Source organism: Oncorhynchus kisutch, linkage group LG26, assembly GCF_002021735.2.
Source record: "Oncorhynchus kisutch isolate 150728-3 linkage group LG26, Okis_V2, whole genome shotgun sequence".
Taxonomy (NCBI): domain Eukaryota; kingdom Metazoa; phylum Chordata; class Actinopteri; order Salmoniformes; family Salmonidae; genus Oncorhynchus; species Oncorhynchus kisutch.
The window spans coordinates 10,827,584-10,850,619 of NC_034199.2; the positions used below are offsets into that span (position 1 = coordinate 10,827,584).

At 43.8% G+C, this 23,036-nt stretch overlaps 1 protein-coding gene across 8 annotated transcripts in view; it reads right to left on the minus strand.

Moving 5' to 3' along the window:
- LOC109871166 (kalirin) overlaps positions 1-23,036 on the minus strand; it is a 283,783-nt gene that overhangs the window by 102,115 nt on the left and 158,632 nt on the right. For all 8 annotated transcript variants that reach the window (XM_031805738.1, XM_031805729.1, XM_031805727.1 and 5 more), the window contains exons 12-16: positions 16,842-17,011; positions 14,321-14,495; positions 11,325-11,520; positions 7,259-7,425; positions 3,191-3,310 (exon numbers count right to left, since the gene is read on the minus strand). In XM_031805738.1, coding sequence (XP_031661598.1) covers positions 3,191-3,310; positions 7,259-7,425; positions 11,325-11,520; positions 14,321-14,495; positions 16,842-17,011 — 828 coding nt within the window. The remainder of the gene's footprint in view (positions 1-3,190; positions 3,311-7,258; positions 7,426-11,324; positions 11,521-14,320; positions 14,496-16,841; positions 17,012-23,036) is intronic.

Consider the following 23,036-nt stretch of genomic DNA (forward strand, 5'->3'; position numbering starts at 1 on the left):
CAAAAGAAAGGGTAGCGCTGCTCTCGGATCAGCTTTCCACATTCAAATCTTGCTTCAATTACTTCATAATACTGATGACGGATCAGCTCCTAGAGAGATATTATCACCTATGGCTGCAAATTCAGAGGTGGCTTATTCTAACGCTTACCCAATAATGATGCTCTAAATCACATATTTGGCATATCGTTGCGCATGTTGTTACACACCATGAAATATATTGAGACAGAAGGCTACAATTTGCATGACTTCAATATGACTACTGTATTCATCTTTTAACGTAGTCATCTCGGTTTTCATTTGAAGCATGTTTTCATCCCTCCGCATGTTTAACAATGGCAAAGACGTTGGCAACTTTGTATCTGTTGTCAACTTCGGAAGTTTTCAGCGGTCACAGAGAGACAGACGAACGTCTTGATTCCATGTTTGAAAGCATCTAACAGCTGTTCTACGTTGTCTGAGGCAGGTGCTAAATAACAAGCGTTTTTCAAGTTTCAACTTTTTCGAGCTGTTTCCCAAAAATGTACGGCTCGAAAAGATTTAATGACGCTCCTACGATGGTTCTAATTATGAACTTAGCCATAAGATGCTTTTGGGAAACTGGGCCTGGTCAATAGTAGTGCACGGTATGGGAAATAGGGTGCCATTTGTGATGTACCCTAGTCTGCCGACTTCCTCTCCTATTTTTTCATCATCTCATGTCCTCCAGGAAGGAAAGATTCAGTTGTAACCGTGTCAAATGGCTGCCTGTTTCTGTTGCTTGGCTAGTCAGCAGCATCACAAAGGAAGAAATACATCTACATTTAAGAGACACCGAATGCACGTTTTTACAAGTGTACTAAATCCTGACAGGCAAACTACCATGTTGTGCTTTCCCTGCCAGATCCAGGCCTGGTTCACAACTATAAATTCACCAGAGATAACCAACGCAGGAGAAACGGAAAGGATGCAGTCAAGAGCCATTCAACATTTCTGCACTTACACAAGAAGGAATACAGTATTTAACTTTTAGTTATTACTTTTAATAAAAAATATGTCAAAAACAAAGCAAAGTTCAGGAATTGTCTCCAAACAGAATGCGATCAATTGAGTATGTCTTTTGAATTGAGTTTGAAAATTCCATTTGAAATATTTATTGAATCGGTACAACAAGGCAATGTACCGTTACATAACAAACATGGACTTTCCTCGCTGGATGACTCCTGTTACCCAACACTATAGGCCTTCCTACACTATACCATGGAGCATGCTTGTGCCCTAAATGCCACCCTATTCCCTTTATAGTGCACTACGTTAGCCCTGGGCCCATATAGGGCTTTTGTCAAAAGTGGTGCACTACAGTATATAGGGAATAGGGTGCCATTTGGGATGCACACCAGGCAACTGGTCCACAGCTAATGGAGGGTAACTCCTCAGGGAATGACAGGAACAACAGCCATACACCTTTCTAAAGCATCCATCTCAGAGGAGTATTATACCAAATAACAGTTGTTGGTTCCTGTAGTGTAGAACGCTCTGCCAATGCAGTTACCTTAACAATATCCATTTAGCATCTAATATGATACACTACATGACCAAAAGTATGGTGACACTCTTTCAAATGAGTGGATTCAGCTATTTCAGCCACACCCGTTGCTGACAGGTGCACAAGAAATGTTCGTCGGGAGATTCATGAAATGGGTTTCCATGGCCGAGCAGCCGCACACAAGCCTAGGATGCCCATGCGCAAAGCCAAGGGTCGGCTGGAGTGGTGTAAAGCTCGCCGCCATTGGACTCTGGAGTGAGGAATCACGCTTTACCATTTGGCAGTCCGACGGAAGAATCTGTGTTTGGCGGATGCCAGGAGAACACTACCTGCCCCAATGCATAGTGCCAACTGTAAAGTTTGGTGGAGGAGGAATAATGGTCTGGGGTTGTTTTTCATGGTTCGGGGTAGGCCCCTTAGTTCCAGTGAAGGAAAATCATAACAACAGCATACAATGACATTCTAGATGATTCTGTGCTTCCAACTTTGTGATAACAGTTTTGGGGAAGGCTCTTTCCTGTTTCAGCATGACAATGCCCCCGTGCACAAAGCAAGGTCCATACAGACATGGTTTGTCGAGATCGGTGTGGAAGAACTTGACTGGCCTGCACAGAGCCCTGACCTCAACCCCATCGAACACCTTTGGGATGAATTGGATCGCCGGCTGCGAGCCAGGCCTAATCGGCCAACATCAATACCCGACCTCACTAATGCTCTTGTGGCTGAATGGAAGCAAGTCCCCACAGCAATGATCCATAATCTACTGGAAATAATGCCCATGATTTTGGAAAGATGTTCGACGATTGATACATGTAGTGTCTCAACTGGCTGGGTGAGCACATGTTTACCAAATTCTTGCTTTTTATCCTTTTTACATGTTAACTATTTATTTTCACATTCCTACTCTTCAAGGTCTCTACTAACAGGAATGGTACAATATGAATCCCTCACCTACTGCATTCCTGCCATTTATCCCTTATCTTTGGTCACAGATTTTTTGTTTTCTTACAGACCTCTGAGTAGGCAAAGTTAAAGTGCCACAACACTGAACTGCGGCAACCCAAAAGGATACAATGTATGTAAATGTCAAAAAATGCTCTACCCGCCGGTTGGAAATAAGGTTGAAGAGCTTATTTTCATTCCCACAAATGGATTCAGAGCTGTGCTGGATGGGATTCAGGACACACACATGCATGCTCGCACAAAAGAATGCACTGGAACAGGCCACTGGGCCTCCGGTACCAGGCTCCAGTTCTCAGAGTGAGAGCCACGGCAGAGCCTGTGTGTGCTGATACAGGACTTTACCGCGCAGCCCCATCCTGTGTGTGTGTGTGAGCGTTTGCCGTCATGCTCAGACCAGCAGCTATTTAAAGAGCTGAACGAAAACAAGCAGTGCGCACTGGTGTTGAGAGAGAATGTTTGTGTGTGTGTGTGTGTGTGTGTGTGTGTGTGTGTGTGTGTGTGTGTGTGTGTGTGTGTGTGTGTGTGTGTGTGTGTGTGTGTGTGTGTGTGTGTGTGTGTGTGTGTGTGTGTGTGTGACTAAGCGTGTATGGAGTTTACACCAAATATATGTGTATGTGTGTGTGCGTGCGCCCATGCGTGTTTCATGACAGCGCACATTGAAGTGATTAGCCTTGTCAGTCTGGTTTGGCGGGGGGAAGCGGTTACCTCGATGGCCAGCTGGAACTGTTCATGCTCCCTCTGGAGTTGCTCTGCCTCTGACAGCGAGCTGGCATTCACCATGCTGGCATTCAGCATGGAATCCCCATTCCGGATCCAGCCCAGGACCTGCACAGGACACACAGAGTAGGAGTACAGTTAGGCCTGGGCCAGAGGAGGCTGGTGAGGGTAGGACAGATCATAATAATGGCTGGAATTCGGTGAATAGAATGGTATCAAACACATGGAAACATGTTGTTCCTGTGTTTTTCATACCATTCCAATTATTCTGTTCCAGCTATTACTATTATATGAGCCTGTACTCCGACTTAAAGTGCCACCAGCCACCACTGGTGGGGAAACGTTCTGGGCAAACATCAGCTCACAGGAAGCTATGGTCAATGTGGCTAGAAGAACTCTGGATTATTGGTTGGCGTCACGTAACATAATACAGTACCCATAATGTCACTTTCTTTATGAGCATGAAGATACTGATGGTTAACTGTAAACAGCAGTTGAAAACCTAAGGATGGATTTAGAAATACACAAAGTCATTTAGACAGAGCTTATGTAATACATATCCAATGAAATCCCAAAATCAAGCATGAAATACAACTAGAGGCACAAAGCGCTTCAGAACAGTTTAGCTTCATAAAAGCACACATTTTTGTCATAGTTCAACATAAACAAAGGAATAAACTAGGATTAGCAGTAGTATTTTCTTCACGGGCATTTAACTATTAGATATTACATATGTTCCCTTTTGTTCATTTAGGAATCCCACGAGGGATTAGAAACATGGATTGTTTTTCCTCTCTAGCTTCCTAAAACTCAGAGACCCCCAGGTCAGGGGGATACTTAGGATGGCTAATCTCTACCACCCTCTTTCTTTCTTTATTTCTCTCGCTCTCTCTTTCTGTCGGTCTGTCTCTGTATGTGTCTGTCTGTCCCTTCCCCTCTCTCTTTCTCTCTCTCTCCCTCTATCTCCCGGTCTCTCTATCTCTCCTCTCTCTTCTTCTTCATATCTCTGTCTCACTCTCCCGCTCTCTTAGCCCTTCCCATTGCTACACCTTCTCCTCCTCCCTCCACCACCACAATACCTGGGCTGAGCACAGTCCCAGAAGCCTCCTTCAGAGATACTCTGCGACAATCAGGCTTATTTCCTGCCTTCCTTCCATTAGAGTGCATCATGCAAAGTGGAGCCTCTTCACTCCCAAGTCCCCGGTGACAGCAGTTTTGGCCCTCAATTACTACAGCCCAAATGAGAATAGTGCAGAATGCGGCTAGCGCGAGGCGAGACACCGAGGATGGTGTGAGGGAAGTTAGCAGCCATCTGGGAACACCTTCCTAATACTGAGTTGCGCAATCCATGTATCAATCGTCTCAAGGCTTAAAAATCCTTCTTTAACCTGTCTCCTCCCCTTCACCGATAATAACTGAAGTGGTGACATCAATAAGGGATCATGGCTTTCACCTAGATTCACCTTGTCAGTCTATGTCATGTTAAGGTGTTCTTAATGTTTTTCATAGTCAGTGTACGCGTGTCACTACAACTGCGACAAACACAATTCATGATTTACGGAAACTGCAGCATTTTTTCGGTTGAGACGTGTTTCGTCTGGAAATATTATCCAATATATATCAATTTCATTTGATATTGAGGCTGAATAATTAAATAGTAGATTTAATATTGACTATAAGAAGTGATTTGCTATGTGGATGGCCTGGTTGAATTCAGTCTGAGAGAGCGATCCAGCATATTTTAATCATCCATCTGTATTTCCACAGTTTGTATTTCTTGAATAGTGAATACTGAATGTGCTCTCTGTCAAACTGACATTCAGATTAAAATGTCCTCAACGAGCTGCTCTCTCAGACTGGCGTCCCAAATGGCACCCTATTCCCTACATTGTGCCCTACCTTTGCCCTGGTCAAAAGTCATGTACTATGTCAGGAATAAGGTACCATTTGGTGCGCAACTTCGGAGTGACACAGATGATACTTTACTAGCCTGTCAGAGGATGATTAAATAACCACAACAGCTGAAGAAAATGCATTTCAAGTTTAGTGTTTTTCAATGGCACTGGCATACATTGAGTTGACATTTTACCCTACAAGCAGAAAAGTAGTTAGAAACATGTTTGAGTGAAAAGCAGCCTTCACCAAGCAGCTGATACAAGCCAAACATTGAACCACTGCTGGCAGCCATGCACTCACACCGACTGTTTGATGTAGGGTGTATCCTGCTGCGTTCTCCCATTGTGTGTGTGTGTGTGTGTGTGTGTGTGTGTGTGTGTGTGTGTGTGTGTGTGTGTGTGTGTGTGTGTGTGTGTGTGTGTGTGTGTGTGTGTGTGTGTGTGTGTGTGTGCGCGCGCTGGAAACAGCTATGGACTCTCACCAGTCCAGTTCACCCTAATTAGCCATAGTGTGTTTGTGAGTGCATATACAGTGGCTTCAGAAAGTATTCACACCCCTTGACCTTTTCCACATTTTGTTGTGTTACAGCCTGAATTTTAAATTCATTCAATTGAGATTTTGTGTCACTGGTATACACACAATACCCCATGACGTCAAAGTGGAATTATGTTTTTTGAAATGTTTACAAATTAATAAAAAAATGAAGAGCTTAAATGTCTTGAGTCAATATGTATTCAACCCCTTTGCTATAGCAAGCCTAAGTATGTTCAGGAGTAAACATTTGCTCAACAAGATATGATAAATGGCATGGATAAATGGCATGTGTACAATAACAGGGGTTAACAGGATTTTTGAATAACTACCTCATCTCTGTACCCTACACATATCATTATCTGTAAGGTCCCTCATTCGAGCAGTGACTTGCACCAACAGATTCAACCACAAAGACCAGGGAGGTTTTCCAATGCCTCACAAAGAAGCGAACCTATTGGTAGATGGGTAAAAAATAAAACAAAAGCAGACACTGAATATCCCTTTGAGCATGGTGAAGTAATTCATTACACTTTGGACAGTGGATCAATACACCCAGTCACTACAAAGATACAAGCATCCTTCCTAACTCAGTTGCCGGAGAGGAAGGAAACCACTCAGGGATTTCACCCTGAGGCCAATGGTGAATTTAAAACAGTTACAGAGTTTAATAGCTGTGGCTGTGATAGGAGAAAACTGAGGATGGAGACAGAGTAAAAATAAGTAAAAATAAAAATATTCCAAAACATGTTTGCAATAAGGCACTAAAGTAAAACTGCAACAAAATTCAAAAGAAATTAACTTTATGTTCTGTGAAAAAAAGTTTTATGTTTCTGGAAAATCCAATACAACATGTCACTGAGTACCACTCTTCATATTTTTGTTATGGGTGTTCTTGTCTTCAGCAAGGACCAGGGAGTCTACTTTCCAACAGAGAGTAGGAGACAAATGCACCTTTCAGCAAGACTATAGCCTAAAACACAAGGCCAAATATACACTGGAGTTGCTTACCAAGATGACATTGAATGTTCCTGAATTGGCCTAGTTACAGTTTTAACTTAAATCGTCTTGAAAATATATGGCAGGACTTGAAAATGGCGGTCTAGCAATGATCATCAACCAACTTGACAGAGCTTGAAGAAATGTTGTACATTCCAGGTGTGCAAAGCTCTTAGAGACTTACCCAGAAAGACTCACAGCTGTAATCGCTGCCAAAGGTGATTTTAACATTTGAGTCAAGGGTGTGAGAAATTCCTGCATTTAATTTTCAATAAACTTGCAAACATTTCCAAAAACATGTTTTCACTTTGTCATTATAGGGTATTGTGTATCACAGGAGGATGGTGGCACCTTAATTGGGGAGGAATGGTATCATATACATCAAACACCTGGTTTCCAGGTGTTTGATGCCCTTCCATTCGCTCCGTTCCAGCCATTATTATGAGCCATCCTCCCCTCAGCAGCCTCCACTGTTGTGTATAGATGGGTGAGTAAAACATGTATTTAATCCACTTAGAATTCAGGCTGTAACACTGCAAAATGTGGAATAAGTCAAGGGGTATAAATACTTTCTGACGGCACTGCACAATATGAGCGTGTGTATGTGTGTGCGTGCGTGCTCCCACCCACCTGTTTGACCTCTGACTGCAGGTGTCGGAGCTGCAGACACTCCTGCAGTCTCTTCTGGGTCTGGTCAGCGCTGACGTCCAGCTCATGCTGCTTCTCATGGAGGAACTCCAGCAGCTCCTGGACCTGAGTGGCCAGATCCACCTCTTTTTCCCCAGTCAGCTCAATGCCTGTACCACCACACGAAACTACTGTCACGACCACATGAAACCATACAGTCACAAATAGTTACATTCCATAAGTTAGCCTATTCGGGTTGTCGGGTTTTAAAGGTTCTGCTCTTCTTCCTGTCAGCAGAGCCTGAACGCTAAGACCAAATTCTATTGGATTTGTTTGAGTGTTCACCCTACCACTGGGCAATAGGAGTGGCTGCAGACCCTTTGTGGTATATATGAAGGATGTGTTATAAACTGTAGCACTAGGTGGCGCTAGTCCACCAGTCCTACTCCATTTCAATCTGCTGTGTTCCTTCTCAATTAACAAATTAAACCACCCTACTTTAAAAGACAACACTTCCCTTCAATGTCTAATTAAATAATGACTGTGATTACCCCTAAACCCCGGGGTTATCAAGGTCTATCCCAAATGGAACCCTATTCCCTATGATGCACAACGTTTGACCTGAGCTAGGAAGAGCACCACTCCAAAAACCTGCAATGAAACTGTCCATACTGTAAATGCACACTATAAAATGTGACACTAGTACAGCTGGCTATTTTAACCTCCCATCCTGAAATATTGTCAAGAGCCCAGCACAAACCTTTGGAGGGCTTAAGTCTCCATTGGTCCTGACTGAGGGGGATGTCACAGTCCACACAGTCCATGAAGGGCACACGAGGGTGGCCCAGATTTCAGCTCCACCCCCCTCCCTCCCCTTCCTCCCCCCTCTTGGCACAGAGTGATGGCTGGCACGGTGGATGCTCCTCACCCCTCTGGTGTGTGTGAGGGGGGCTATGGGGAGGTGGTGTGGCTGCGTCCCAAATGGCACTCCATTACATATAAAGTGCACTACTTTTGACCCGGGCTCATAGGGCTCTGGTCAAAAGTAGTGTATTATATAGGGAATAGAGTACAATTTGCGATGCAGCTCAGGCCTCGTATTAAGCCCCATGCAGTGCAGAGGGGAGGGTAAGAGGATTGTGCTGAGGGAGAAGGAAAGCCATGCTTTTTTAACCTAATTCCTGACTCCTCTCTCTCCAGATGGTTAACTCCAGATTCGACCCAGCACCTCTGATGCTGCCTCCCTCCACCCCATCCTACCTATCAACTCCTTCCACTTGGCCCAAGTCAGGTGACCTCTGCTCTCTCTCAGTTGGCAGGGCAGCACATTCTCAGTCACATCAATGCTCCTGTCCCAATCTCTGAACCCGCAAACACAATAGGAGTCTTACAGCCAGAAACAGACGGGCAAATTTCAGATGGGCTTTTTCATTTTTAGCCCAGCCGCCATGTCTAAATCGTTTTTTAAGTTGTTGTGCAGAATGATCATTGTTTGGCTAATAATGGGAGCCTCAAGGGAAGAAATGGGACTGTTTTTGGGCCTTCAAGACCAAAAATGCACCTGTGTTAGAAAAGGCTGGAACTCAGCTAGAAAGGTGGCTGTCCGAAGTATTACAATGTAAACATACTTTTAATCTGCATATTTCAAGACATGGCATATGGGGGTGTAGTGAGATACCCAATGGACTGGACGATTCTCTTCTCATCACTCATCTTGAAAAAATGTATACCTAAAACTTGAAATATGTATATTCTAAAAACTTGGAAATCAATCAACCCACCATCAACAGAATGGAAAAATCGAGTGATTTATTATTAAAATATTGAAATAGCACGGGCGACCGAGAAAAACAAATTGATACAATCATGCAGGCACTAGGGATGGGGGTGTGGCCAGGCACTCGGGATGGGGGTGTGGCCAGGCACTCGGGATGGGGGTGTGGCCAGGCACTCGGGATGGGGGTGTGGCCAGGCACTAGGGATGGGGGTGTGGCCAGGCACTCGGGATGGGGGTGTGGCCAGGCACTAGGGATGGGGGTGTGAGCTTGTGATTCTGGGCAGATGAGATGTAATCAATGTTTGTGTGCGCCTGTAAGTTCTTGTTCGTATGTAAAAGTTTGTAAATGGTGTAAAAAAATACAAAAAATACAAAAAGAAAAAAGAAAGTTAAAGGAGAAATGCTTCAACCTAAAAAAAAAAAATGAAGGCCTTAAAAATGGTCAAAGACTCCAGCCACCCAAGACATAAACATAACACCGGGAAGTGTTATAAGCATTAGAAAGTATATATACTGTAAATAGGCATATGTCTGGATTTGATTAGAGCTTTGATCTAGCCTGATGCAACCTGAGCCTGATGAGCCATCCATAAAAAAAGAAACGATGAGCCCTACATTAAAGTCATTTAATGATCCCAAGCCCCCCCCCAAAAAAACAAATGATTGTGCCGTTATCCAACACAAACACGATATAGGCTACAGCACATTACGCACAACAGAAAAAAAGCCCATAGATGTAGCCAGCTATATGCTCTCTTGCGTAAATAAATGAAACCAGCTCCAGTAGGCGAATCTGTTTTAGTGTGAACTGTATTACTGTACTGTATTGTATCATACGGACTGTTGAAACCATGATAAAGCGGGGAGATGTGATTCTGGTGCAGCACATGCAGCCTACAAAGTTACAAGTATAAACTAGCTAATTTGATTGTCATTTAGAAATTTAATTAGGGCCTATTTGTATAATTAGTAGGCTGGCGCATATATACCTTATGTCGGCTGACACATATACAGTAGGCTGACACATACACACGCATATTCCCCTAATATTCTTAGCCTACCTCCTCTTCCTCTCTCTATTGTTGCTTCATTCCTTCCTCGCTTTCAACAGTTGAATGAAATAAGTTTATTTTATTCCTTATCTTATCATTCTAATGACATCCTTGAATAATATAGGACAAAAAATGCGATGCAGAAGGCCTTCACTTCTCTTCACAAAGATTGAATGCTTATGGGTCTGAATAAATAACTCCTATATCCTACCGCCATCGCTCGTTCGCTCTTCTTTCAAACTACGCGTGATTTCTATTTGGCTGCTTTATTTAACATTCAGCCAACAAGAGTTTGCGTCTCTCTTCGAATAGTCTATTGGCGTAAAAAAAAAAAAAAAAAAAAAAATGTCCAGCAAGCTATTCTAGTCTAGCTTTTCCTGCATGGGATTCCAAGAGCTAAGGAGCGTTTAGTAATGAGAAGCCAGAGGAGCACAGCTGCGTGTGTATTGGGCAAGAGACAGAGGTCATAAGTTCGAAGCTTATTATGCACAACCCATCATTAATTAGATACATATAAGGATAATACTGCATTGGATGTATTACTGTATGTATTAAAGAGGTAGGCTAGAACATCTATATACAGGGCTATATTTATATATCAATATAGAACAGGATTATCTATTTTGGATGCAATTAGAATGGAGTGGATGGAAAGAGAGAAAGACTGTCGAGAGTTTTCACACGTGCACTGATTTAAAGCAACGATATTCAATTGATAGCCTGTTTTAAAACTCTACCGCTTCAATTTAAAAAGGTAAAGCCTTTACGATTAAAAAATAAGGTGACCCGAAAGACAGATAAGAGGTGGGTAAAATAGACGCGCATTCGGTCTTTATATTACTGTAGCATAGACTATGCTGAAGAAAATGCAGGCCTATCTGTCACAAGAAAAAAAAGTTACCATGATAAGATGATAGGTCTACATGCATTGTGAACTGCGCTCCATACTGAGATGGGCTGTCTGTCCTCACCCTGTGCGTTGATGATTCATCATGCAGAGGCCTTAGAGAGGCCAGATTTAGACATCGCATAATTTAACAGTTCCATTTCACGTCATGCTGTTCATATAAATCATTTATTATAATTTACCGGCTTCTCGCAGTTACTTATCATGGGAAATGGGAGTGGTTTTGGGTGGTAAATCCCGGTAAATCTCAGTAACAGGGTTTCCACTATTCAAATTATGTACTCTCCCTCCCTCCCTTGTAACTGGCTCCAGTCTGGTCTCAGTATCTCTCACCTGAGGCCTGGACTTCCATGATGTACTGGTGCAGGTCCTGTCCCTGCTGCATCACCTCGAAGGTCATGTTGTTCATGGCCAGCTTGCGCTCCGTGTGGCGCTGCAGCCGCTGCTCGGCCAGGTTCAGGTCCTCCGAGTTGAAGTCGTTCACCTGGCGCAGCAGGTCCTCGTTCCACGAGTCCAGCTCCGCCGTCACCTGCAGGGAGGTCAGCCAGGCAAGGTTAATGATGTTAGTGTTGCACCTGGATGGGCCAAGGTGCTCACACTGAGACCGAGTGTTATCGATTATGGAATTAAGTCGTTATGTGCAGCTCAGATGATACTGTGAAAGATGAAGCTATACCAAACAAAGCTATTCCACTGGACATACAGTACATTACATGGATAGTAGCTATATCCCAGTATTATTGTTCTTCATGACAGCATTGGGTAATAATCCCCCCCAAGTGAATTACTACTGTAGTCATTTAAGTTCCACTGGTAGTCTTTATTTTATTCACTGTGGTATAATGCCATGTTTTTCTGAAACTGTAAGAGCCTAGATATACCCATTGGTAATTCACGGCACATCTCAGCCTAGGACATACTAAAGAGCAACACTGCTCCACACTGCAGTTCAGTGGAGGCCCAGTCCTCATCGGGGACTACATAGACAGTTATCTATCAAAGTCAACTGACATTAGGTCTCTCCAAGCCTTATGCTAATATCATTAGATTACTGTGTGGCCAGCAGATGCCATCTCACAAACACACAAACACATTCTCATGCGCATACACACAAACGCACGCACACACACACACATTTAAACAAGCACACACACGTACGTATGTACGTACACACACGTAGACATCAGTGGAGGCTCCTCATAAGAGAAAGGGGAGGACCATCCTCAGTGAATTTCAAAAATATTGAAACATTTAAAAGTTATAATTTTCAGATAAAACTATACTAAATATACTAAAGTCACCAAATAATTGATTAAAACACACTGTTTTGCAATGAAGGTCTACAGTAGCCTCAACAGCACTCTGTAGGGTAGCACCATGGTGTAGCCAGAGGACAGCTAGCTTCTGTCCTCCTCTGGTTACATTGACTTCAATACAAAACCTAGGAGGCTCATGGTTCTCACCCCCTTCTGTAAACTTACACAGTAATTATGACAACTTCCAGAGGATGCCCTCCAACCTATTAGAATTCTTGTTGTCCACCCAATCAAAGGATCAGCTAATAAATATAGTACTTATAGCATAAGCTACAGCTAGCTAGAAAATTGAACAACTTAAATTTCTTCTTCAACAATGAAGGAGAAGCAAGAGAGAGAGAGTGAGAACGAGAGAAGGGGCTAGCTAAACTCAGCAAAAAAATTAACCATGACCCTGTCTTTCAAAGATAATTCGTAAAAATCCAAATAACTTCACAGATCTTCATTGTAAAGGGTTTAAACACTGCTTCCCATGCTTGTTCAATGAACCATAAACAATTAATGAACATGCACCTGTGGAACGGTCCTTAAGACACTAACATCTTACAGAAGTTAGGCAATTAAGGTCACAGTTATGAAAACTTAGGACACTAAAGACGCCTTTCTACTGACTCGGAAAAACACCCAAAGAAAGATGCCTAAGGTCTCTGCTCATCTGTGTGAACGTGCCTTAGGCATTCTGCAAGGAGGCATGAGGACTGCAGATGTGGCCAGGGCAATACATTGCAATGTCTAAGACAGTGCTACAGGGAGACAGGACAGGCAGCTGATCGTCCTCGCAGTGACAGACCAATGCCACTGCGAGGACGAGTCACGGTTTTGTCTCACCAGGAGTGATGGTCGGATTCACGTTTATCGTCGAAGGAATGAGCGTTACACCGAGGCCTGTACTCTGGCGCGGGATCGATTTGGAGGTGGAGGGTCCGTCATGGTCTGGGTGGTGTGTCACAGCATCATCGGACTGAGCTTGTTGTCATTGCAGGCAATCTCAACGCTGTGCATTACAGAGAAGACATCCTCCTCCCTCATGTGGTACCCTTCCTGCAGGCTCATCCTGACATGACCCTCCAGCATGACAATGCCACCAGCCATGTCTCAGTTGTTGAATCTTGTTATGTTCATACAAATACTTACACACGTTAAGTTTGCTGAAAATAAACGCAGTTGACAGTGAGAGGACGTTTCTTTTTTTTGCTGAGTTTATAGTTCATTTAATTTTTTTCCACTTTCACTGACTTATCAAGCGAATGCAGCTAGTTAGTTTCGACCTACTCATACAACCGGCTGAAAACAGAGAGGGATTCTAGGTTAGCTAGATGACTATGGCTATCCAACACTGGAACTCTTCCAAGTCAAGGTAAACTTTTGCTTGTTTTAATTTATTGCCACCAGTACCCACCAGTGTATCTGCTAAACGACATGCTGTACACTGTACTGCATGATTGTAGCGGGTCTACTAATGCATTAGCTCTAGTAGCTATGTTGACTGTGATGTTAGCTAATATGGTGGTAACGATGTAGGCTGTGTGTTGGGGTTAGTGTTTATGAAATGAAATGAAAGTTTGGCTTGGATATTTTTTTTTGCCTGTTGTGTTGTACAATGAAGTCGACAAACGAAGGGAAAAGCTGAGAGGAGGAGAGCGCATAGATGCGAGAAGGAATTATACAACGAGCAAAGTGATCATGTTTGTTGGTGGCTGCTATGAAAGTGAACGATGCGGGGATCAGGGGTGTATTCATTCCGCCGACTTGATTACTCACATTTTTCTCCTGACCTGTGCACCTCTGTTGTAAACTTTAATTTGTAGGCTAGGTTGTAGCAACCTTATGATGGGTATCGGGAAAAATGTGTAATAAAAAATAAGGTCATGCTCATAAAAAAAATAATCGTCCTCCCTGATCTTAAACAGCACCGCCGTTGGCACACACCCAGCCACCCCCACGCACAGACCGTCCCACCCTCTCCCGCTCCTTTCCCTTGACCCCCACCCCCCAGCCTCTGGTGCCTCTCACCTCGATGGTGTACTGCTCAAAAATGCGTAGCTGCAGGAAGATGTCCAGCTTGATCTTCCTCTCATGGAACAGCTCCTCCATCTGGCCCTGGGCCTCGTCCAGCTGCTGCAGGACACTCTCGATGTGGGCGATGGAGCTGTTGTGGGGCATCTTGTTGGTGGACATGGCAGCGTCCCTGGAGGGGGAGAGAAAGAGAGCAGCAAGATTTGTGACCTGTTGCCACAAGAAAAGGGCAACCAGTGAAGAACAAACACCATTGTAAATACATCCCATATTTTCGATTATTTTATTTTCCCTTTTGTACTTTAACTATTTGCCCATCGTTACAACAACATATATAGACATAATATGACATTTGAAATGTCTTTGTTCTTTTGGAAATTCTGTGTGTCATGTTCACGGTTCATTTTTATTGTTTATTTCACTTTAGTTTATTTTCTACTTCACTTGCTTTGGCAATGTTAAGATATGTTTCCAATGCCAATAAAGCCCTTGAATTGAATTGAGAGGGGGTGAGAGAGGGGGAGGGAGGGATTGTTATTATTTCTGGGGTTATTGCTTTGCTTGTGTTGACAATGTAAGTTGCTAACTTTTCATGTCAATAAAGTACATTAGAGAGAGAGAGAGAGAGAGAGAGAGATAGAGAGAGAAACCCTGAGCTGTGAGATGGGTAGTACTAAGGGAGCAACTCAAATGGCAACCTATTCCCTTTATTGCGCACTACCTTTAGACCAGGGCTCCTAGTGGCGCATTTCCATTCAGGATTTACCCAAAAGGTTCAGACTTTTCTGTTTCCATCTGCGCGGGACTGCTCCCGTGTCTCACTGGGCCATGGCTCCGGCTGACCTGCTCTGACTTGCAGCCAATTCCAGGCCATTGGCACATTACTGATGTCATTAACATAACAAGGGCCAACTGTGAACTTGAACACCTTCTCACAAAGCAACTCTCTTAATGATGCAGATGTTGTTGATTCTGCTCTCTCCCCAAGTTCTTAGTGTCACACACCGATTGGAAACACAATTACGCTAGAGTTCACATTAACATGGGGGGGGGGGTCTCCATGGAAATGCGGCACCAGGAGTCTGTTCAAAAGTAGTGCACCATATAGGGACTAGGGTGCAATTTGGGACAGCACAAAAATATAAGCAAAATAGGAGCAACGGAGTGTTCTTGTCATGGTGTTAGTGTTCAATAAGGGAGATTTTAAAATATGAATAACCCAATTCTCCTCATTGTAAAGGCACTTTAACGCACCTGCCCTTGGAGTGGACCCGGTCACGGCACTTTGTGGTACAGCCCGGGATTGAACCAGGGTCTGTAGTGCCTTAGACAGCTGTGCCACTCGGGAACACCTATCACCATGTAACGCCGGTCACCATGTAGTATTGAACTTATTGTGCAGAAGTCTAACGGTCTGACCCCCTTGACCCTCTCTCCTACGCAAGAACCCGAGGCCCATAAAACAAGTGAGTGTGTTTTGATGACTGCAGTGAGATGGCGTTATATTTCCATCACTCTTGACAATACAGTGCAGTATTTCATAAATCGAGTGCTGATCTAGGATCAGGTACCCCTTTGTCTGTGTAATCTTCTTCATTACGATGTGTAAGGCAAAACTGTTCCTAGATCTGGGCCATTCATAAAGTTTCTCCGAGTGATCATTTAGGATCAGGTTCCCCCTGTCCGTGTACTCTTACACCAGGGTTGGGCTTAATTCAGAACTGATTTGAGAATGCCTCATAAATTCCAATTCAATTCCTGAATATGAATCGAATTTGAATTGAAGTAGTAAACCAAATACAGAATTGCAATTTGAATTTGAATGAAAGGAAATACAATACAATTCAGTGAAATTCAATGAAATTCAAATGCCTATTCTATTCTATATTAGGTGTAGTCTATACAAATATACAGTACATATTGTACATAAAACATCCAAGGCTACCTGAGGTGGCAGGTAAACTAGTTGTAAGAGCGTTAGACCAGTAACCCAAAGGTTGCACGATTGAATCCCTGAGCTGACAAGGTACAAATCTGTCATTCTGCCCCTGAACAATGCAGTTAACCCACTGTTCCTAGGCCGTCAATCAAAATAAGAATTTGTTCTTAACTGACTTGCCAAGTTAAATAAAGGTAGAAAAAGTGCTTTATTCTTTGTTATCTGAAAGTGTGACCTGTCAGATTCAATTAAACTCTCATGTTCTATGACTGGGTGGAATTTCTTTGAATTGCATTGAATTCAATTCTACTTCCGGTCAGTCAAGCTCAAATTAAAATTATACTTCCTGTGGGGTTTGGCCAATTAAATCTGATTTTCAACTCATGAGTTGAATGGGAGTCAATTCCAACATTCTTAGATCAGCACCCATACTCAGATGATGTATGATCAGTCCCACAGCCCCCTGCTGGGCTGTAACACATTCCGGGGGGAAGTTTCTAGGATCAGCATTCCCTTCCCCAATCCAAACCTTAACCAGTAGTGGTTAAAAGGCTCAAATGATCCAAGATCCGCACTGACCTGAGCTGCTGGATGAGGTCCTCTCCCTCCTTGATGACGTTGAGCGTAGCCTCCAGCGTGGCCGTCTGCTGCTGCTGGAACTGCTTGATGAGCTCCTGGACCGACTCTACCGAGTCTGAACACACCTCCTCCAACAGCTCCTTCTGGAGATCCTCCATCCACGTCCACAACTGGAGGGAGGGAAGGTGAGAGAGAGGGATGAGAGAGAGAGACAGCAACACAACTAAACCCAACCAAATCATGAGAAAATAAAAAGATGCTTACTTGACACAATGGAAAGAATTAACAAGAGAACAGACCAAACTAGAATGCTATTTGGCCCTAAACAGAGAGTACACAGTGGCCGAATACCTGACCACTGTGACTGACCCAAACTTAAGGAAAACTTTGACGATGTACAGACTCAGTGAGCATAGCCTTGCTATTGAGAAAGGCCGCCGTAGGCAGACCTGGCTCTCAAGAGAAGACAGGCTATGTGCACACTGCCAACAAAGTGAGGTGGAAACTGAGCTCCTGCCAAACGTATGACCATATTAGAGACACATATTTCCCTCAGATGACACAGATCCACAATGAATTCGAAAACAAACCCAATTTTGATGAACTCCCATATCTACTGGGTGAAATGCCACAGTGTGCCATCACAGCAGCAAGATTTGTGACCTGTTGCCACAAGAAAAGGACAACCAGTGAAGAACAAACACCATTGTAAATACAGCCCATATTTATGTTGATTTATTTTCCCTTTCGTACTTTAAATATTTGCACATCGTTGCAACACTGTATATGGACATAATATGACATTTAACATGTCTTTATTCTTTCAGAACTTCTGTGAGTGTCATGTTTACTGTTCACTTTTATTGTTTATTTCACTTTTGTTTATTATCTACTTCATTTGCTTTGGCAATGTTAACATATGTTTCCCATGCCAATAAAGCCCTTGACTTGAATTGAATTGAAAATGAGAGAGACGAAGGGAGAAAGGTTGGAGAGACGGGAGGGAGGAGGGTTGGAGGAAGAGGGGGGAGAGAGAGGCAAGGGAGGAGGGTTGGATGGAGAAAGAGTGAGAGACAGAGAGACAGAGACAGAGAGAGAGAGAGATTTAACACTACAGTACACAACATACCCACACCTTGTGGGAAAGCGTGTGAACAGATACAACATGTGCAATGTTGAGGACAACTGAACCACTATGTCAAAGTAATGCAATTGCTTAGTCAAAATAGACTAACTTCAGGTCTTTTCTTCATATGCACAATACATACGCAGCACATCTTGCTCTTTAGAATTCTTTAGAATTGTTTGACAGCGGGGAAGAAAATGCATTTCCATCTCCACAATTAGCAAACTGCTCCCCAAACGCACCTAAAATAGACTTCCATTCTTCAAGCTATAGTGATTTTTCACAGAGAAAGATTAACCGGCACTTTAATATTTCAGTTAGGGAACAGGAGCTTGAAATACAATTACACACAACACCTGAAGCATAATCCGAGTAAATTGGCAGGAGATGTTTGATTGTGTTAAGGGGGAAATGAACCGCAAAGTTCAGCATCTGCTTTGTCATCTTTTCAGCATCCGTCCACACGCTAGCTTGGCAAGACGTTGTGCACGTCCCAAATGGCACCCTATTCCCTATATGGTGGACTACTTTTGACCAGGTCCCTTAAGGTTCTGGTCAAAAGTAGTGCACTATGTAGGGAATAGGGTGCCATTTGGGATGCAGAGCTCTCTCACTGTTAGTTGTTGGTTAGAGCTCTACTGCGATGCACTGTTGATGTTCTTAATTTACATAAACCCTTTGTGGGCATAGCTGTGGTCTGCTAGGCCTGCTGTTCCTCAAACGCATATTCATAGGACATTATGGTAATCGTGATGCTGCTCTGCCCTTTTCACACTCTCAGAGAAGTCTGTGTGTATGTCTGTGTGTGTGTGTGTGTGTGTGTGTGTCTGTGTGTGTGTGTGTGTGTGTGTGTGTGTGTGTGTGTGTGTGTGTGTGTGTGTGTGTGTGTGTGTGTGTGTGTGTGTGTGCGCACGCACGTGCATGCATATGTTGGAAATTCGTTTCACTCATTTAAGTTTATCTCGTATCTTGAGTTAAATAATTTTTGCCATGAAAATAACATCAGTTCAACCGTAGTGAAGCCAGCCATAAAACGATGCTTGGATTTACTGATTGCTAAGTGACTCCCAAGTGGCGCAACGGTCTAAGGCACTGCATGTCTGCATGACCCTGGTTCGATCCTGGGCTGTAACACAACTGGCCGTGATCGGGAGTCCCATAGGGCGTCGTCCGGGTTAGGGGAGGGTTTGGCCGGGGTAGGGCGTCATTGTAAAATAAGAATTGACTCTTAGCTGACTTGCCTAGTTAAATTACATTTTAAAAAGTGTTCATCAATAGATAATTGGAAGATGGAGAGCACTACAACAAGAGCACAGAAGTGAGGGAGAAAAAGCATGGCAGTGAGGTTGAAAGCATGGCAGTGTGTTTGAAAGCATGGCAGTGAGGGAGAAAGCATGGCAGTGAGGGAGAAAGCATGGCAGTGAGGGAGAAAGCATGGCAGTGAGGGAGAAAGCATGGCAGTGAGGGAGAAAGCATGGCAGTGAGGGAGAAAGCATGGCAGTGAGGGAGAAAAAGCATGGCAGTGAGGGAGAAAGCATGGCAGTGAGGGAGAAAGCATGGCAGTGAGGGAGAAAAAGCATGGCAGTGAGGGAGAAAGCATGGCAGTGAGGGAGAAAGCATGGAAGTGAGGGAGAAAGCATGAAAGTGAGGGAGAAAGCATGGCAGTGAGGGAGAAAGCATGGCAGTGAGGTTGAAAGCATGGCAGTGAGGGAGAAAGCATGGCAGTGAGGGAGAAAGCATGGCAGTGAGGGAGAAAGCATGGCAGTGAGGGAGAAAGCATGGCAGTGAGGGAGAAAGCATGGCAGTGAGGGAGAAAAAGCATGGCAGTGAGGGAGAAAGCATGGCAGTGAGGGAGAAAGCATGGCAGTGAGGTTGAAAGCATGGCAGTGAGGTTGAAAGCATGGCAGTGAGGGAGAAAGCATGGCAGTGAGGGAGAAAGCATGGCAGTGAGGGAGAAAAGCATGGCAGTGAGGGAGAATGCATGGCAGTGAGGTAGAAAGCATGGCAGTGAGGGAGAAAAAGCATGGCAGTGAGGGAGAAAAGCATGGCAGTGAGGTTGAAAAAGCATGGCAGTGAGGTTTAAAGCATGGCAGTGAGGGAGAAAGCATGGCAGTGAGGGAGAAAGCATGGCAGTGAGGGAGAAAGCATGGCAGTGAGGGAGAAAGCATGGCAGTGAGGGAGAAAGCATGGCAGTGAGGGAGAAAGCATGGCAGTGAGGTTGAAAGCATGGCAGTGAGGGAGAGAGCATGGCAGTGAGGGAGAAAGCATGGCAGTGAGGGAGAAAGCATGGCAGTGAGGGAGAAAGCATGGCAGTGAGGTTGAAAGCATGGCATTGAGGGAGAAAACAAGCTAATCATTGAATCATCAGATACAATGTATCTTACAAGTACAATGATACGATAAGTTATAACAAAACAAAAAAACACTAACAGACAAATTGTATTCCAGGAAGCACAAAAACACCTTCCAAGATACTAGAATGTCATCTCTCTCCAGTGACATACTGCATGCATCCCAAATGGCACCCTATTCCCTATATAGTGCACTACTATAGCCCATATCCTTGGTCAAAAGTAGTGTGCTAGAAAATGAATAAAGGTGTCTACCATCTCCCCTCTACAAATGGCTATACTGTACCTTGAACCTGATTTTGTGATGTTACGGTGATCTATGAGAGACAGTGGGGATGTGGCTTTAGGAGTCACACAGCGTGGCGCAGAGGGTGACTAGGGAGAGTGATTGATGAAGGATCGTAGCGGCGCAGTCTCACTGATGGGAAAGGAAACGCTCAGACTGAGGAAATATAGTGGTCAAAATGGCAATGATTTGAAAATGGCTCATTTTACGGGGCATGTATACAGCTGATATTAAACTTTGCTACTTTTTTTAAGCCTAAGTCTCCACCTTGTACTATTTCCAACAGCTACTCCCTAATCTTTTGCAAAGCCTATTTGGTTGGAGTAATTGACTGGCTGGCTCCCGGCTACATGATCCAGTATGGTAGATTGCTTATGGATGATGATGGGATCTGTGGGATCACTCTGGCAGTCAACAGTAGATATTTTTATTGGAGTTAAGCAAAGGGAAGTGGTAATGCCGTGGGACACCAGAGCTGAATATGAAGTAGCGGTCACACAGAACATGCCTGTTAACACTGACCCACTGGGCCACTTGTCCCCAAGGAGTGGCCTCCACTTGGACAGCTCAGGGCTGCATCCCAAATAGCACCTTATTCCCTACCTAATGGACTACTTTTGACCAAAGCCTCTAGTCAAAAGTAGTGCACTATGTTGGGAATAGGTATTTGGGATGTAGACCATGAAACGTTGTTGGACTCTGATAGAACAGAGAAAAATGTTTTGGCTTTAAGGGGCTTTGAGAGCTTGGCTTGAAGATGCAAACAAACGTATGCCAAGAATGGCCTGAGATAAGACTCCTAGAGTTTGAGTGTTATCCTGAAAGCCAAGGCCACATCCATGATTAATGTAGAGACCGATCCTGCTTCCCAAATGGCATCCTATTCCCTATAGTGTACAACTTTTGACCGGAGCCCAATTGCACTGATCAAAAGTGCACTACATAGGGAATAAGGAGACATTTGGGACACAGTCCAAATCCCACTTTATAGGGCTGGTCAGTAGTAGTGGCCCACTAGAGGAGATGGCATTACTTTTTAAAAGCCTAATGACAGGACATGGTCAGATTGCCAAGGGCACACACACTCCATCGGATGTGTCACTAATGCCAGCAAATCAACACCGGCTCAACTGACAATTACTGACAACTTTTAACTTGGGTGTTTCCTGTCAAGAGGAAGTTTTGTCGATTTTGTATATTCTCATCTCACGTAAAACGAAACGATGCGTTGTCACTCCTTACCCCTCTGTAAAGTATGAAAAGACGTATCTTTTTCATTTTCCCAATTCGTTGTCTCCTCGGCTGCGTCGGCCTTCAGCTTGCGCTTGTATTTTTGTCTTTATATCAATTGGCATTTAATATACTTTCTACCAGAAAAACAGAAAGCAGCAATTAGCTTACAAGAAGGAATGCTTGTGGCTGCTGTGCCGTGCAGGAAGAGGGTAATTTTCATTCTGGAGAATGGTCTACATGGAGACATACTGTAGTATGCATCCCAAATGGCACCCCATTCCACCTTACCATGGGGTCTGGTCAAAAGTAGTGCACTATATAGGGAATAGGGTGACATTTGGGACGCCAGCGTGCTGGTCTTCGGCAGGCTGCTGGGCGGCTGACTGGGTGCTAGGTCGAGCTGCACCATCAAACAGACGAGGAAAGCAATCAGAGCCGTGATTTAGCAATCACAGAGAGGACTGTTGGGAAGCCTCTGTCTGTCCGCCACATGGTTGTGACACAAAAAGAGAAATGGCTGTCCCAAATGGCGCCCTATTCCCTATATAGTGCACTACATTTGACCAGGACCCGTAGGCAGTGTATGCTCTTAGAGAACGTTATCAGTGCCTTTTGATTGCCCCAAATTCATTTCAAACAGGCATTTTAGTGTTCGGTATTACAAATATAGTGTAAATGTAGTTGCTATGGTAATTTACAATTGCACCTGTTGGAATGTCTTACCTCATTTCTGGGTTAAATAAGATAATGAGATATTGACATTCAGCTCATTTTACTCCTGGCTCATGGATGAACAAACACAATGAATGAAAGCATCTGTAGAATAGAAGACACAGGACATTCCTAGCTCACATGCTTAACATTTAGAAGTATGGCATATCTGTCTATGTGTATAGTCTATTGCAATACTACAAAGCCAGGAATCCTGTAATATTGTAATAGACTATATTGTAATAGCCCAGAATTACAACTGCTGTGGCACAACCTATTTCACCCTAATCCCATGTCTGAACTCAGGTTTATGGTGAAATCAGTGTGTTAAGTGTGTGTTTGTACTGTATATTCTATCACAGTAATCCAAACCCGGGATTAAAACTGCTGTGTCACAACCTATTTTATCCTAGTTCGGGTTTATGGTGAAATCTGTGTGTAAGTGTGTGGTAGCTGTTTGCGTGTGTCATGCCCAGTGCAGCACAAGC